Raw genomic sequence first — 17817 nt, 5'->3', positions numbered from 1 at the left:
GAGAGAGAGAGAGGGAGGGGAGGACATGGATTATTTTTCTGTGATAAAATTGATAAGAAGAAACAAACAGTGAAAATTTGATATCTTAAGATCCAGATTTATTAAATATGCTTCTGATATATTAGTTTATTATATATTATACACAATTTACATATATACAATTAATCTACAACTAATTAATTAAGGACGAAACATTGGATATTCTTGCGATTACTCGCAATTAGGACTTCGCATATGTTCTTTAATTACTGTAATATCGTAGTAAACATTACTACATCCTGAAACATCACTATATCAGTATAGTACAGGTATTTTAAAATTTAAATATTTTAAATTTAAAATAATGATTTACAAGGTTCATTCTAATATCGACAAAATGTTACTCTCGTACCAAAGTTCTTTTCGTTTTAATCAAACTTTTAATACTTTTTAAATGCGTATGTATATAACGAAATTATTAATAAAGCTGAATTTATTTCGACAAGGATATTCAGCTATAAAAATTCCGTACATTTTATATATTTCGGAAATTGATCTTTGTTTTCTTTTTCACGAAAATCTACTATGAGAAATGAAAAATATCGAAAAGTATAGAATCATAAAAGTATACAGCTATCTTATAGATATAGAATTTTATCTGGAGAATCTTGCAAAATGTCATATATGCGAATTCTTTGACGATATGAAGAAAAACCGTGCACAGTTTACATTAGCTATGTATGTAAATCGTGAAGAAATATCTATATCGTAAAAATTTTTCGACGATCGAATTAGCGGATCACGATTGAGCCACGAATCGAGTCATTGTGGCAGTAATCCATCTTCATGTAATTTATTATCGTTCCACTATGAATGCTTATAACGTTTTTCATTGACAGAACTAGAGCGCACTTAGTGCATTAAAGCTGTTGAACACTATTTTAATCTAAATGTAAAAGTGGGATATCTTAATTGATAAAATGCCCAATATGTATTTTATCAAATAGCATAATAAAATGTATTGAATATTTTGCGGTTTTTAATTTGTTTCTATACGTTTTTATTAAACGTATCTTTATATCGATTTGTACAACGGCTTTAAACTGCACTGAATGTGTTCTAGTTCTGCCAATGAAAAAACGCTATTACACGGTACAAGTTAGACGATGTTATGCTTAAATTGAATTTTTTATGATTAAATTGGAATTCCTTGCACTTACAGGATATTCTTTCTCGTGACACACGCTTTAAGGACTAATTTAAAATCTGCATACGTGAATCATTTTAAAGTGTAACAGTTTTGTACAAATATTTTATTTCGTAAGAACGCAACATCGGTATCGTCTAAAATTTCTCTACGCGTTTTTCTTACATTTATAATTATTTATAACTATTTATTTATAATTATTTACCTATTCACGTCAAACTAATTCATTAGACGTGAAAGTGATCTTTGGTTTCTGACAATATTCGTTACTGTTTCTAATTCCTTCATAAACATCAACACTTGTAAAAAGTTTCAAGTGGTCACAGTGGATTTTAATTATCTTCTGTTGAAGAAATATAAGCTTGCGAAATTATGAGATTTTTCTCTAACTTCGTTGAACTATTTTTCGAAGTGACATTAAATCTTTCGCGCTTGCCTTTAACGATAAAGTTTTGTCAATTATCGAATTTATCGGTTTGTCAACAGTTAAAAGTAAAATTTACTTCAAATTGTACATAATCATGTATACGTATTAAAGCTACGTATTACGTCGTACACGTGAATATAATTAATATATCGCGAACATCGCTCGTCTTGAGGAACATTACATTGTAAAATGTTAAAATTACATTGTAATATTTTTTCAGAATATAATCGTATATAAGTAGATCAATTAATTTATTATAGTTTTTTTGTTATTATATTTTATGTGCAAGATATACTCGCCTATAACTGTTTATGCGCTACATTTCATTGCGCATATTTATAAAAATAATAAAATATTTACCAAAAAATATATTAATTTCAACAAATATCAATTGATAAAACATTTTCTAATTTTCATTTTTTAGCATTACAAAAAAAGTTGAAAGACATTGAATGAAAGATATATTGAAAGAAAAGGTTAAAAAATTTATATCTAAGAAAAATTTCAAATTCATTCAATTTTGAAATATCTTTCTAGGACTATAATGACTGATTTTAGCTCAGCTTTGAGTTCGTTGGACGCGCGTGTTAAACACTCTTGTAAAACATCGTACATCAAGCAATTTTACTTTGAGAAGTCCGATTGTATATGTTTCTCGAAATACATCTGATGGTTAAACACGTTGTCAAACTTAGAAATGATTTAGCTTTTCATTTCATGTCTATGTCTGTAATTACGTTCAAGAGGAGATATGCATGAGAAGTTGAACTTAAGAACCAATGTTCCAAAATTTATTCCGTTAATTATTTCCAACTAATGCTTGTTAATCATTTATTTATACTTTCTTTCTTGACGATAATATCGTCGATGATGTCATTGATGATTATCGAATTCATATTTATTATTACTATCGCATTATCACGAACCTTCTAACACTTTAACATGTTCAACATCACTGGTAAGATTATTCATACCTTCCATCTTGAATTTCTTCTTCATCTTTCTTCGTTCTCTTCGTTTATGACTTCTTGTTCACGACAATATTTTAATCGGGAATTGCAATATCGTTTCGCAATAATCGTCGATCAGCGTGAATCGCCACAAATTGCTCTGGATTGTTTTTATCCTAGTCAGTTCAGTTAACTACTTTACCACCAATATTTCTGTGGTATATATGGCGCCATAGGGACCTGGCCGCTTCCGGGATATGCAGTAGGTTCCATCAGCTTGGATTGGCAGGGTTTGCCATCTCTCACTAGCACTGGCACGGCGACTCTTCTGGGCGAGCAACCGCTGCCACCGGCTTCAACACGTTCACTCGCCGCTCTCTTCGTCTTGTACCTGTGATTCTGGAACCAGATCTTCACCTGAGTTGGCGTAAGGCGAATGATAGAGGCCAAGTGCTCTCGCTCGGGCGCGCTCAAATAACGCTGCTGACGGAAACGTCGCTCTAGCTCATAAGTCTGCGCTTTGGAGAAGAGCACGCGTCGCTTGCGTTTCTTATGCTCGGTTTCGTGGGGTTGCGACGTCTCGTTGCCATTCTGTTGCTCGTCCTCAAAGTCCTGTGACTCTTCGTCCTTCGATGATTCGTGACTGTTCTCCTGTTGTGACGGAAACGACATATCCGAGATCGCCGGGCTCGTCGAGTCTGGTTGTTGAAGAACTGGAAAAATAAAGAAAAAAAAAAAAATTAAAGATGACATTTTCTTGTATTTTAAAAGATTTTTATTTTATCACTTTCTTATTTTTTTCTAATTGATATTAATCTTGAAGTATTTGTAGAAAAGTTACATTTTTAACATAATGTGAAATATTATTCAAAAAGAAATTTTTTTGTAATTAATTAAGTTAACCTTGTTATACACTTTTCCGTGAATTATTTACGTAGATCATTGATGTAGACTTCAAAATACATAATTAGATAGAGTGACGCAGAAGTATAGTGTTTAGTAATCAACTGACTCAATTACTTGATTGACGTTAACGAATTGCAGCTGCAATTCGATTCAGCCGACATCGATTGCTCTTAGCGTTGATTACCAGCAGATGCTAGCTTGCATTGATTTTTTAATAGTTCTTCTAATCACACTTTATTCTAATCACAATTAGACAGTTAACTCTTGTAATCTGAATTTATCTTGTTAAACTTGACATGGAAGTTTTCTTTGGATATAAATTTTTCTTTCCATCCCTCTTTTCCAGATATAAATTTTTCTCTCTACAATATGTCTTTTATTTCAATACCTAAACTTTTGTTTCATGACGCTAAATAATAAGAGAATTTATTTAATTAATTATGAAAATAGAAGCGATTGAATATACAAACTGTTATTATAATTCACGATTTAACGCGACATAATGAAAGATTAAATTTAAACAATACGTAAAATATGAAACGATGATAAGGCAAATGTCATTTCACTGACACGGTAATTATGCTACGAGAAATATACATACAATAACTTTATTTAGCGAAGTGTAAATGTTACGACCTGGCCGAGATACTAGCTAATTTCATGTACAACGTCGGGATACTGGCTTTCGTTGTAGTACAATATGCTTTTGTGAGCGACCCCCAAACCCGCTTGGGGAGGGTGTGAACCAATATAAAGCCTATTTGATACCCCTGCTGGACCCCATGGGATCAACCATATCATTTTCATGGGAGATTAGATCGTGCTCGCAGTCGTACTGTGATTTCAATTAAATACTCGCTGCCGACTAATGTCTCCAAAGGAAGCTATGCGATGGCGACGAAGGAAGGAACGACGCGTTCTCTTTACTTATTTATCAAAAATGTCTTTCTGACTTTAGCTTCGTGCTTATATACACAATTGTGTATGCATTTTATACTCGAACAATATATAAAATATACACTGAGAGAAAAAAAATGGTTGCAAGTACTATAATTTAACTATAATTTATAGTTTTTTTGGGTCTATTATAAATTTATATAAAATTAATAATAATTGTAAAAAAAGCTATAAGAACGCTGATTATAAAAAAGCGATTTTTAATAATAATCAAATATAATATCTGATACATATATAAACCTTGAACGTTTCAACTCTATTTCGAGTCATCTTCAGCAAAATCCTTCATCTATTAACGCAAAAAAAATGAGATATTGCATCGCAAAATAATTTTTTTTTTGCGTTAATGGAGAGTTTTACTGAAGATGATTTGAGCTCAAGATGATAGAGCTCATTATTAAAAATTATTATTAATAATTATTTTTTATAACCAGCGTCGACTCCTATAGTCTTTTTTACATTGTAATTATTATTAATTTTATTAATTTAAAGGAGTCTAACTAGATATTAGTTCTTTAAATTGTTGTCATTGTTAATTATAAATTTATAATTGTTTCAATTGTGCACATTATAACTGTTTCAACATTAAAATTACAACATGTGATCATTACAACTATAACATGCATTAAGGTTTTTCATATCTCTTAGGTATTATTATACAATATAAATAGTTAGCAAATATTAAAAAAATAATTACATTCTATGATGATGATTGCATTTATTACATAAAAATGTTATTTTTATTTATCATTCGAAATATTTTACTATATTAATAGTTCAAGTTATCATAATTTATAATATAATTTTTTCATATTTGAGAGAATTATATATGTAAGGTTATTATTACTAATATTTTTTTTTATCTATAGATAATAATAACTATAAAACTAGATCTCCTAACCATAGTTTTTTTAACTATGTAATTATATATATGCAAAGAGTAAAGTATCAAATACTTTACTCTCTCTGTATATACAATTGCTGTTATTTGGACTTAAACTTGTTTATCGAGGAATTTAGTGAGGAGAGTAGATCAATTAAGATTTAATCTAATCTCTTTCTTAATATAAAAATAGAGATAGAAGAATTTTACATTTTTATATTCTGTTTGAAATTCTGATTATAACAAATTTAATGTGAATGACGATGAAAGAATCTAACATGAGTCTAGTTCGTACAATTTTCCAAGATTTATCAGGCCGGGATATTTGACTCCGTCTAAACTTTTTATAAATCAGCTTCGAGAGAATTCAGTGTAATCCTAACACTATCTACCGAACAATGTAAATGTCTGATATAAAAGAGATCTACTCAATCGTGCTTTTCCCCTCTTTATCTGTTACAGGACCGCAATTATTCGCGCGTGATGCGTTTCTCAACGGTTTGACACGTTGCCTGAATTTTTCGCTCATGCAAACCGTGGCTACGGAAAAAGGAGACGGCAACGCGGGATAGGTCGTCGACGAATTTTTTGGGCGTGACGATACCGATTCATTTGGGGGGTCGAGGACACGGAACCCCTCTCTCGCATCTGTCCCCAACTCAACATCTGTCCTCTTTCGCGGACCAATCGCTGTGCGGTATCCACGAGGACCTTTTACAGAACCATTAGATCCTGCTTAACCCTCACGGACCAATAGTGTAGGGTGCTAAATAAATAAGGGTTTCTATCTCGCACCCCCTTCCCCGTCCGCCCGCAAAAGCGCGTATACGTCCATTCTGCTGCGCACCAGTGAGAAAATTTGCGTCTTAAATGTGCGTCTTAATAGTGCAACGATCGAAAATGATTAGATCTCATTCCTTAGGATGCAAGTGATTTGGAGAATGCAGTTAAAATAATTTATTTATTACGCGCATTTTCTTTAAAAGATTAATTCTCTAAATTTCTTGGAAATTTCACTCCAAAAGAATGAAAATACTACTGAAAAAGAGTAAAAATATATATATACTCTTGAATAACAGTGACAGATTTTTTTGGAATGAGATTTTAATCTTTTGGAGTAAGATTTACTTAAAAAAATTAGTAAGACTTCTTTCCTTTGGAGTGAATCTCTCTCTAAAAGAATGAAATTTCATCTTAAAAAGGAACGAAAATTTTCAACTCTTATTCAAGAGTGGAAATATTTTCACTCTTTTTCAGTAGTGACTATTTTCGTTCTTTTCACTGAGAGAAATATTTTGTATGGAACCAAAGTTATGTTGCTGACACAAAAACTATTTGTTGATATATGACCAATTAAATCGTTGGTTACTACGATATTAATTTGTTGAATTTATTAAATGAACTTATAATTTAATACAAAATTGTTTTGTATGATGTTTATAGATCTTTTGTGTAGTTAGAAATAAAACATTTTATTACCGGAACAAAACAATTACATACAAATAATATATAACTCTCATTTTCTACAGAGTGAAATTATGTTTGACATTTTTGAACTTCCTTAGCTTAGCAAAGGTATATAATAGATTTAGATTTTTGATTACCAATCGCTCTGAAAAAATGGTTGTTATTATTACAATTGGCCATGATGTAGCGAGAGCCGAGAAATGTATGAAATTAGTCTCTAATTGTCCCAGCTTTATACAGATAGATGTCGAATTTCTCTTACGAGAAGACAGGTCATCTTTGACCGCTCCTTGAAACACTTCTCGCTCTACCATAGTGATTATTTTGTTGAAATTACTTATTTTGTAATGGCAACTAAATTTTACATTATTATTTACAAAACGTAAGTAACCAAATAAATTTGTACTGCTAAATAAAAAAATTTTATTCATCTAACAAAAAAATATTATACTTTTGTTGTTGCTATTTTAACAAAATAATCTAATCAGCCACTTGTGAATAATTCTCTTTTTTTTATTTACCATTACCATATCTTTTTTCTCAGTGTTGAAGTCAAAAAAAAATGTCACTCCAAGAAATTTAGAAAGAATAATTATTTCTTAGTACAATTAAATATACACTTTCAAAATTATGCGATGGATTTTAATAATTTTGCTGCCGCGTATGCCTTCGATTTGTAAACAATTAAATAAAGAATAATTGTATTTGTTCGCTTACCATTCACCTCCTCCAAGGGTTGAGGTAATGTTGTTGGTAATGCCGGTCCAGTTGGCCATCCTAATAATCCAGGTGGAGGCGGTGGTAGTGTACCCCTGTTCAGATTAGCGTGCATAGGTTGCAACATGGCGGTTGTGTGCTCCAGAAATTGCTGGTAAGCCGACGGCATGTCGGTAGCCGTTGGTAAGACCGTCGTGGTACCTAGAACACAGTATTATAGTAAATTTATTAATTTTCTTCTTTTATCCAAGTAAAAATGTGCGTAGTAAAGAAATTTCTAAAACTTTGAAATTTTTCTGATTTTAAAACTACATTAATTTAATTAAGGTGAATTTTTTTATAAAATTAATATATTCATATTTTAAAATAATAAAAATTGTATTATTTTATAAATTTTGTCAGTTCTAACTTGCAACAAATTAATATCAGATGTATTTTTATAATTATATTTAATTAATACAATAAAGATAGCAAATGTTCTTCTTTATTACTATTTAATCTAATTTAGTTAATTTAATAATCTAATAATTTTGATATTACCTTGCACGTCTGGTTCTTCTTGCGACGGTTTGGCATCGTTTAATTCCAAAATGTCGCTGATGGCAAAACCAGAAGTTCTAGCCGGCATTTTCATACTTTCCAATAGCCTGTAACAAAAAATTACATAATTACTATAATTTTAGTCTCGAACAAATACTGTATATATAAATAATGTTAAAGAAAAAAATTTTGATATTATATAGAATTTTCATAAAAAATAAATTGGTGTGTAAAAAGATAATATGCACTTGATTTTACGAATTTATGTGCACTTTTCGATTCGTAAGATTGTTAATACAATCTTAAAGCTTTGTTCACATGACAATACGTGCTTATTAAATCAGTTCTTCCTAATCTCTCGAGATACAGCGATGAATAGATTGATATTATGTTTCAGATATTATGTTATACTTATCAGTAATTAATTAATATATTACATAATTTTAATTTTAATAAAATATACGTATATATCGTATATTCATAGCAAGTTTGAATGGAAGTCAAAGATAGATGTGTTTTGCGAACGGATTTTGCGAGGATTTTGCGTTGGACAGTACAATACAAAGATCGCTTCTTGACGGTAAGATTTAATTTTCGAGATCGTCACTGGTTTCGGAAGCTGTGTGACGATCGTCAAAAAGCCACCGGCCTTTTCAAGACCCGATTAAAGAAATGTCTTTAAGGGTACAATACCTGTGCGCGTTTGACTACAATCAACCTGTCTTCGGACCTGTGTATAGAAGTAAATTTTTGGACCCGCTTACTAAGCCATACGAGCCATTATCGCGTCACGTTTGGCTAGACGTTCCAATATATTCCCAGCACGAAGTGCGGATGCTTCGAGTAACCTTTTTTGGAATACATTCTTTTATAGACTGCCGTTTGAAAATTTTGGTGGACACAAGAAGTTTGCGACGAGTTGAGATGATAATTATTTAATATAATTTTTCGTTATGTTTTAACTCGTTTCAATTTTCAGTTACGAACGTGATTTTAATTAAAACGACGGTTTTTATTTAACAGAATTTTATGCACAGAAAAACTTAATAAGTCTAATTTATTTATTTATTTTAATATGCCATCTTGACTTAATTATGTAAAAATCAAATTAAAATATCAGAAAGATAATGCCGCTGAATTGAAGTTTTTAGAGCCGATAATTATTTGAAAGTGTCAGCGTTGAAATCGCTCGCGATTTCAATCTCTTCTAATTATAATATTTTTTACATTATTTGAATTTTATCGTCAGAAAATCATTATGATTTTTTGTCACTAAAGAGTTTCTCTTTATGCAATAGAATTTCAATTATCCAAATTAGAGAGATAATTCAGATAAACGATTGCTCCAAATAATCAATCAACTACAAAAAAAAGAATATATGAAGTTTATATATGATATCTTATATTATGTGATATCTTGTTTATTGTACGATATTTCAAGATAACAAGATAAAAATTAGAAATGAACTTCTATATGTTTGTAAGTTCCAAATTACTGATATTAGAATTATTAATAAAGTCCACAGATATATAAAACTCTGAACATAATGTGTGCTTGAGCAAATGGACATAAATGAGTTTATTTTTGTTTCTTAGATTGTATCCGGATAATCTTAATGATAATAGTCATTGCTAAACATCATTTAGACAAAGGTTAGAGCGAGAATTGAATTTACAAATATAGTAATGAAAGAATTATAAAATAAGTAATAAACTTCAAAACTTAAATTTTAAAGCAGAACTATTTTTAATGTTAAAAGTATTAGAAAAAATATTTTTATTTGTCAGGATTTATAGTTCATAGTATTTAGATCAAATTATATAATTCTGATTCTCTCTCTCTCTCTCTCTCTCTCTCTCATGTACTGCATTTCTCTATATTATATTATAAAATATATTAATATAATATCTTATATAAATTAAATGCAATTGAATTATATATTATATATTATCTTATATAGTCGGCATCACCGAGAGCTTAATATACGTCTTGTCATGTAAACATAGAGTATTTAGTGATGATTTTTTTGGTGTTGAGTATATGTGCAATCAATAAGTGATCTAGTAAATATCAAGGATATCGAGAGCCAATCGGATCAATAATAATAAGCGCACAATAATAAGCGATATATCTTAATGAAGCCAATAAAGTCACATGTAAGTATTTGAGGGTCGTAAAAATCCGAAAAGATATTTAAAAAATGACATTACGATCGACAAACCCAAGTTTTTTCAATTTATCTATTAGAAATTAGACTATTTCTTATACATTATTAAAATTTAATCACTATGCATGTTCTTACAATTACATAAAGAAATTTTTATTTATAATGATATATCTGATAAGTGCAACGATTCTCTTATTATTGTTTTAAATTAAATAATTTTAGAAAAAATTAAAAAAGTAAAAGGAACTAAAAACACATCAATCTTATATTTATTTTATTTACCTAGTGTTTAATGCGAGTTGACTGTACCAAACATGATTCAAAAGACTAGCCGAATATGGTAATAACGGCCAGGGTAAAAGCTTATTTTTATCTGCCATTTTGAGATTTTTAAATTTATGATTTTTATTTTTATTAGCGTCGATACATGTTACACTCTTTAACGATGGCACTATTAAGGTTTAAAAAGATCTCTTTTAATTCATCACGTATTTGTTTTTTCTAACCTTTGCTTTCTTATCTTTTTCAACTGCTCAATAATCAGAAATTGAATTTAATTTCTTTTCGTTTAATAATTTAGAAAATTTCTTCCTTCTATCTTTCTTTTTATTCTTTCATTTCATTTTTCTTCTTTCACCTTCACTCATTTTGCACAATACAGATGAAAATTGAAATTTTTGTCTTCTATCTTCCACGCGTATAGATCTTTAATTTATAATTTACCTGTTCTTACTTCAAGAAAATTAACGGTGCATGTGTATTATATTTTTTCTATAGTACATTTCTTTATTTCAGCTTGAGTAACTTTTATAGAAATCTGTTTGGTCTCTTCTATTTTTCTACGATTGCAGCTGCCCATGATATTTTCAGTTCTTTTTTTCTTCTTCACTTTCTTCTATCTTTGTCACACAACACTGTCATTTCTATTTTACCATAAATAACTGATTTTTCACACAATGGCAATTCGGATATGTGCAACGAAAGTCTAGCACATATATCCGAATAATTAATCCGATTAATCCAATTACCGATTCTTATGCCGTTTTTTTGAGACACTCGTCAATTATCACTAACACAAATAACTATTAATGGATTATGCGAAAGACTCTGCTCGAGTGAGGTATGAAAAGCAGGCTACCGATTCCTTTTCGGAGCTGCTGAAGGACTCTCCTTGTAGTTTTTGAGTGTCCTCGACGAGCACTTGACGGCTAGTGTTCCCTACCTCGAGCAGTTTCGCTTGTCAAGCACCCTCAAAGCGCAGGGCGGGTTCTACGTGGAGGCGGGGATTTCTCGTTCATCCCTCCAGCTCGTTCTCCTCGTCGCATATCCCTCCCTGCCATCGACACCCGGCTGTAACTTGGGGAAGCTTTTTCACGGCAGAAGCGTCGAATAGGAGAATATTTTTTTTTATTGTTATTATACTTAGAAGTCTCATTTAAAAAATAAATATAATGATAATAATATATTTCTGATGAAAAGTTCGATTTTTTTTGTCTTATTTAAACAGCAAGTAATTTATTAAAGTTAAACTGATATTTTTAAATATATAAAATAATTTATTTTTGACAATTACAAAGAAAGCAAAAAATATTTGTAAATTTTTCAAGATATGAACTGGTTTTATTGCGACCATTTACAGAGATCAATAACTAAGAGTTCCTTACATATGAAAAAAATTTAACTTCTTTAAATAGCACAATTTGATATAATCTTTTTTCCAAAATATGATTTGATATATAACTTTAACAAAAGCGTTTTTGCTAACCAATTCTAAAAATTCTAAAAATATTTATCGCTATTTTTTCATGGAAAATGTGCTATATTAATTTTTTGTATATGTTAAAGTTTCACACTTGTGTATTCTAGCAAAGTTTTGGCACTTTTAGCGATCTTATAGGGAAGGATATCCCTTGCTCGGGAGACTCCGTGCGACTGGTAATGTTACCGGGGCAAGTTGCCGAGGGGTGGAACCGTCAGCCAACCAATGGGATAGTCGCGTGTCGGGAAACCCTCGCCCGACAGCCCGGGGGTTGATTTCAATCCAGCTCGGCGAGCGAGCCAATCGCCGGGCTTCATCGATCAGGGGGCTTTTTACACCGAGAGCATACTTTACGTCGAGTGTTAATGTGAAAGAGCATTAGCGGTACTTTTACCGTGTCATTTCGATTTTTCACTCGCACTCCTTCCCTCTACCCCCGTCCTATTTTCTCCCTTTCCTCTCCGGACCTCGTGGCACTCAGATCGCTGTCTATTGATACGTAAAACTGGGTTAGAAGCGTGGTCGCGACTTATGAGTGTTACACAAATGCGAATATAAATGCGAGATACACGTATGATCAATCAATTCACTGTCCTCTTTTAGGGGCTTGTTTGCTTGAACAAAAAACCGAATGGTGTCAATTCGAGTATAATTGAAGAGACTAAGGGAAGTATATGCTTAATTTTATGAAAACCGAGATATTCCCTCACAAAATAAAATATCATATACGTTATTAATTTAAAAATAAAATAAAAAACGGGCAATTAAGAGCATTGATACGGAATAATTGCGCAAATCATATACAAATATTTCGATTGTATCTACTGATTACATAAAATAAAGAACTGAACGTTTCGGCTGTATTCGAGTCATCTTCAGCAATCCTCAATCATAATAAAAATTGTTCACATTCAAATGTTCATAGCGTAGTGAAAATACATGTGCAATAAGTAAGTCTCAACAAATTCCCATGTCCGAAGTATAAGTAACCATTATAACCATTATAACATTATTATTAATTTAATAATATGATAGATAATTAATATTAAATGAAATCTTATAAATTCTCTGAAGTTGAACTTTCTATAAATTTCACATACAGCACAGAACTTGCAGTAACATTATTGCAATGTTTGCTTGGTACTGTAATATTGCTGGAACGTTGCAATATTGCTGCAGTATCGCTGGAATATATGATCCTGTATGCCAGATATGTATTTACTAAGTTTAGTAATCATACTGAGCGAATTTTATTCTTTCAATTATAATTTTTTCAGGCACTGCTTACTAAAATAAGAAATTTCAATTAAAAAAAGCGAAATCAAATTGAAGATGTCAATCTAAACCTGTAACCGAAGAAGTAAATGGACGGAATAATCAAATAAGAAGTAAAATTTGTTGCGACAGGTAAATAAATCAGACTGTCAGCATAATTCGGACGAAGAGTGTGACGGTTAATTTTATAGTGAGACATTTATTACGTGCGCGTTCCGTGACGATCAGGTCTCCTTTTTTTCCCTGATAATCATGATGCTTGCGCGCGTGAAAAAAAGACATGATGCGCAACGACAAGGCTCTGACCTGATTTCTTTTTTATATCCACCCACTCACTTATTATTCACGGACACGGTTTTATTACGTTGACGCGGTAGATAAAGTCGATTATTTTGCGATTATCATTCGGTCCAACACGTATCATCCGTCGCATAAAAATAATTTCAAACCCTGCGATTTAATCAAATCGAATTCGCTGCGACCTTTTTTTCATGATATTTTGATCGCAGATAAAATATTATCACGGTAATATCGAAGCCATATTACATGTCAGGATCGTACAGTATTATTGATTACCAAAGATGTCAAGATATTGTCGATTTACGATGCAAAATATTTTGCAATATTTTTTGCGTAATACATCGCATATATCACACAGAGAAACGATGAAAGATTTAAAAATTTAGCCAGATACAAATCTGAAAATAAATGTTATCAGATCATCAAAATAATTTTGTAAGAGCTTAAGCTGATCACTAGAATGTTAAAACTTTTTGCTGTGTTGTTCATTACCTTTGACTTTCCACATAAAAATTTTAATAATCCAACAAAATTAGATTTTTAAGTCTGTATTCGGTAAAAGTGTCCTCTTCATATATTTTCTAAGGAGAAAATATAAGTGTATGTAAAGGATATGAAAAATATAAGAAAAATAAAATTTTTATTCAGAAATTTTTAGTGAGAAAATGTCTTTCAAAGAAGGCGAATTTCGCAATCCACGTTCTTTGGAGTCCCTAATTTATCTTAAACGTTTCTCAATATGGTTAAATTTTAAGAAATATTTGGGTGCTCCATTTTAAACAGGGGATCACACTTTTGATCTCCCGGTTCAGCCGACTCTTCGAAATTGATGATTCGTCGGACTCGTTGATGTCGTTGAATGGAATCGCAGGTTGTATCCAATCGCAAGAAGAGAGATGCGCACCTGAATGCGGGCACTCACAATAAATGCACGCGCGTACCGACGGTAGCACGCTGGAAAATGGGGTTTCGAAAAGCGCGATTTAGAAACGTGGAACAGGTAAAAGGACAGAAGCGACGATGGGGCGAGTTTCCGGTTTATTCAGACCGGTCGTCATACAATCGCGCGGCTCCACCATACAGAAAGTCAAAAAGTGCGGAAGAGGGTGAACCCGACTTTTCTGCTTTTCTCATAGCTGCGTCTTGGTCAAATTTATAATCTGGAAATAAAATCTAACGGCTACCGGAAAGCAGGAAAAACACTTGTATTCCGTAATGGTCAAGATGCTGACTTTTAGTTATTTTATGTGTCTGAATTACTAACATGACGATTATGTACTACAAATTATACCATTTATAATATACTTATAATATAAATTTCTAATATATATTGAAAATATATATGATATTAATGATAATGATTACGTTTTACATGAAAAATTCTGATATGATAAATAACTTAAATAGAAAATATAATTTGTTATAGATTGATTGTATTTAAAAATTTACAAAGTATTTAGAAACTGATTATTATTTTCAGTGATTGGTGTTACATAAATATTTAATAAATAAGGAATTAAACTCCTACAGTATAAAAATTGTAGCAACAATGCTGCAACATTGCAGCAGTATTACACTGATGTTGCTGCAAATTCTGTGCTGTATGGGAAGAGTGCATTCTATAAAATAGATTATGATATGTAGTTGATATCGATGTTATAACAGTTTTGTGTTCAACAGCATTGATAGATAATTATTAAAATTATTCATACAGTCTACCATAATCTTATAGAAAAATATTATTGCGCGTGCTATAAGATCTTCACTGTTAGTTTATAAAAGCTCAGAATGGCAGTTTAAGAGCTCAAATGATACGTGCATTGGTTCGTTGTGCATTGCATCGGCTAACTCGGTTAGAATCGTGTTCAACACGAGAAAGAGACCCGCGAGACGTCCGTCGTTTTTCTCGGATTTCTCCTTTCCCCTCGATCCGCTCCTTGTCCAGGAAGTTCCAAGCATTGGCGGGAAAAAATGGAGAAGTCTCGAGCTCTCGGGGCAATCGAGCAACATTTGCCGGGATCCCACGACTGTTTGGCGATAGCTGTGCCAACTTGTTTCGAGCACGCAACCCAATTTGTCTGCGTCTCATTGTTTTACTGCTCTCTCCCGTTCCCCGCCATGGATAGTAGTCGCTTCACCGGTGCAGTCGTGCTCGCGAATTATTGTAACCCTCCAATGATCGAGTGGAGTCTTCCCGAGCTTTCTAGTTTAATAACATTTTTGAACGCAAAAACTCGTGCGAGTGCAAACAATATGACGGGGATTTAACTTAATATTTGAAAATATTGTTCAGTATTAATTTATTTGCAATACTTAATATGTTCATATCCCAGTGAGACGGAATCGATGTCGATTTAATAATGACGTCGAATTAACATTGATTCAATTGTCATTTTTCACCGGGATAAAAAATTTTTATGAGAGAAGATATCATATTTTAGCCAAAAAACAGCAATATTTTTAGTTACTTATTGATATTACGTTAAAATTAATTTGAGTAATGAGTATTAAATGTTATAAGTGTAAGTATTAAAAGTGTTAAAAATATATTATATCATTGAAATTTTATATTTCTTTTATTTCAATTCTAAGTTAGTAAAATCTTAATGCACATTATTTTATTAAAAGCACAGCAACTTTAACTTTTTTTTCTGCGACTAATTGATTTTGACCGCTGACTCAACCTTCATTTTTACCTTCATTTTTTTGTAGGGATCGTTCGTCTCCGTATTAGTATTCGATTCGAACCCTTAGTAAAATGTAGCAGTTAACAGTTTATCGCTTATTGTAGCGGTACACAGAATTTTACTGTCACTAACTAGCAGTTCAAATTAACCAGGTGGCCAAACAAAGAAATCCTTCTCGTTCTCTTGTTCTGTCTCTCTTCCTTTCTATTTGAAATGAATTGGCTGCTGTTTTGATAATTTTTTTATATTCTTTTAAAAATCTCGAAAGTACTTTCGAAAAGCCGTGAAAATCCGAAATAAATGTTTATCAATAGAAATCGTCGGAAGATCTTAAGCGAGTTAAAGGGATAGTTTTTTCAAACAGCAGATTAACTCGGATGGTTATCCTGTTAGACCATTCATTTTTATACTTTTAAACCCTATAATAATCAGATTTTACTGTTCAACTTAGGCTTGATGCTAAGAATGCTAAGAAGCATTTTTTGATCAATTAATAAAATTTCTTTCTTCCGATTGGTCAATCAAAAACTTCGAAGCATTTGTAGCGTCAAGTGAACCATATCTTTAATATTTAAGTAATTAAATAGATTCATTCAAATACATTTAAGTAATTAAATAGATTCATTCAAATACATTTTGCAAATTTTTTCCGAGGCAATAAATTTGTGCTCTGGCTATATGAAATTTATGGATAGTAATTCGGAGATAATATATCAACAGAATATTCTTTAAAACAATAATTGGATTTATTAATATGGATTAATTAATAAGAAGTTTTTGTATTTCTAATAATGTTTAATAATTATTCAGTTAAAATTTAATAATTTTGATTGAATAATTTATAATTTTGTTTATATATAATATTTTTATATATTATTATATTAATATTTATATGTATTATTATATTAATATTTATATGTAATGCTAATTATTAGATAATGAGTATATAATAAGAAATATAATATTGGAAAAAAAAAGAATATTATTTTTTAATGTTAGCAGGTATTCTTTTCATCTCAAATCGTTAGGTTTGGAGGGAGACGTAGGGTCAAAGCTTAGTTTCGTAAAAATACTTGTCGGCCGAGTGGCCACTTGACACTTCGGATCTTGTCGTTTTTAGAATTCGGGTATCCCGGAAATCGGAAAACGTGCTGTATTGAATGACCATTCACCGATTTTGCTGGATATCTCACCATTAACATCACAATATCGGTACCTGCTCTGACGCAGTAGTCGAAAAGAAAAACACCTGAGATCGTGCCGACGATCCTTATATTTTATTGCTGGTACGTGAAGAGGAAAAATTTCCGTTAAGTATTTCGAGTAACCCTGACCATCTCGGAACTGAACTTTTTTTTGTTCGAGGTATGATATTGCATTTACAACGCAGATAATTTTTTACAAATATGCGTGTGGTCATTCATACAGCAAAGACGTCCTATGAATCCAGAGAATGACTTTATGTCCAATGAATGTCATAAGAATATTTCCAAGACATTTCTCAGAAGTATGCTATGTTAGATTTGAACAGTCGAGTATTATTATTTAATCTCAGATTATGAAAATGCTCTACTCTTCTCTCTCTCTCTCTCTCT

General features: G+C 31.4%; 1 protein-coding gene across 1 annotated transcript; it reads right to left on the bottom strand.

Annotated features, from left to right (window-relative positions):
* Positions 1-2761: 2761 nt before the first annotated feature.
* Positions 2762-10581, bottom strand: LOC105617777 (homeobox protein Nkx-2.2a-like). Its single transcript, XM_012199331.1, has 4 exons — positions 10484-10581; positions 8034-8140; positions 7494-7694; positions 2762-3276 (listed from the first exon to the last, which is right to left on the bottom strand). Exons 1-4 carry the CDS (start codon positions 10579-10581, stop codon positions 2762-2764), a joined length of 921 nt encoding a protein of 306 aa, XP_012054721.1.
* Between the last annotated feature and the right edge of the window lie 7236 nt (positions 10582-17817).

The sequence above is a fragment of the Atta cephalotes genome (genome assembly GCF_000143395.1).
Source record: "Atta cephalotes unplaced genomic scaffold scaffold00014, whole genome shotgun sequence".
In the NCBI taxonomy this organism is placed as follows: domain Eukaryota; kingdom Metazoa; phylum Arthropoda; class Insecta; order Hymenoptera; family Formicidae; genus Atta; species Atta cephalotes.
The sequence above is the reverse complement of the archived record's forward strand: the minus strand, read 5'-3'. Positions and strand labels throughout refer to the sequence as shown.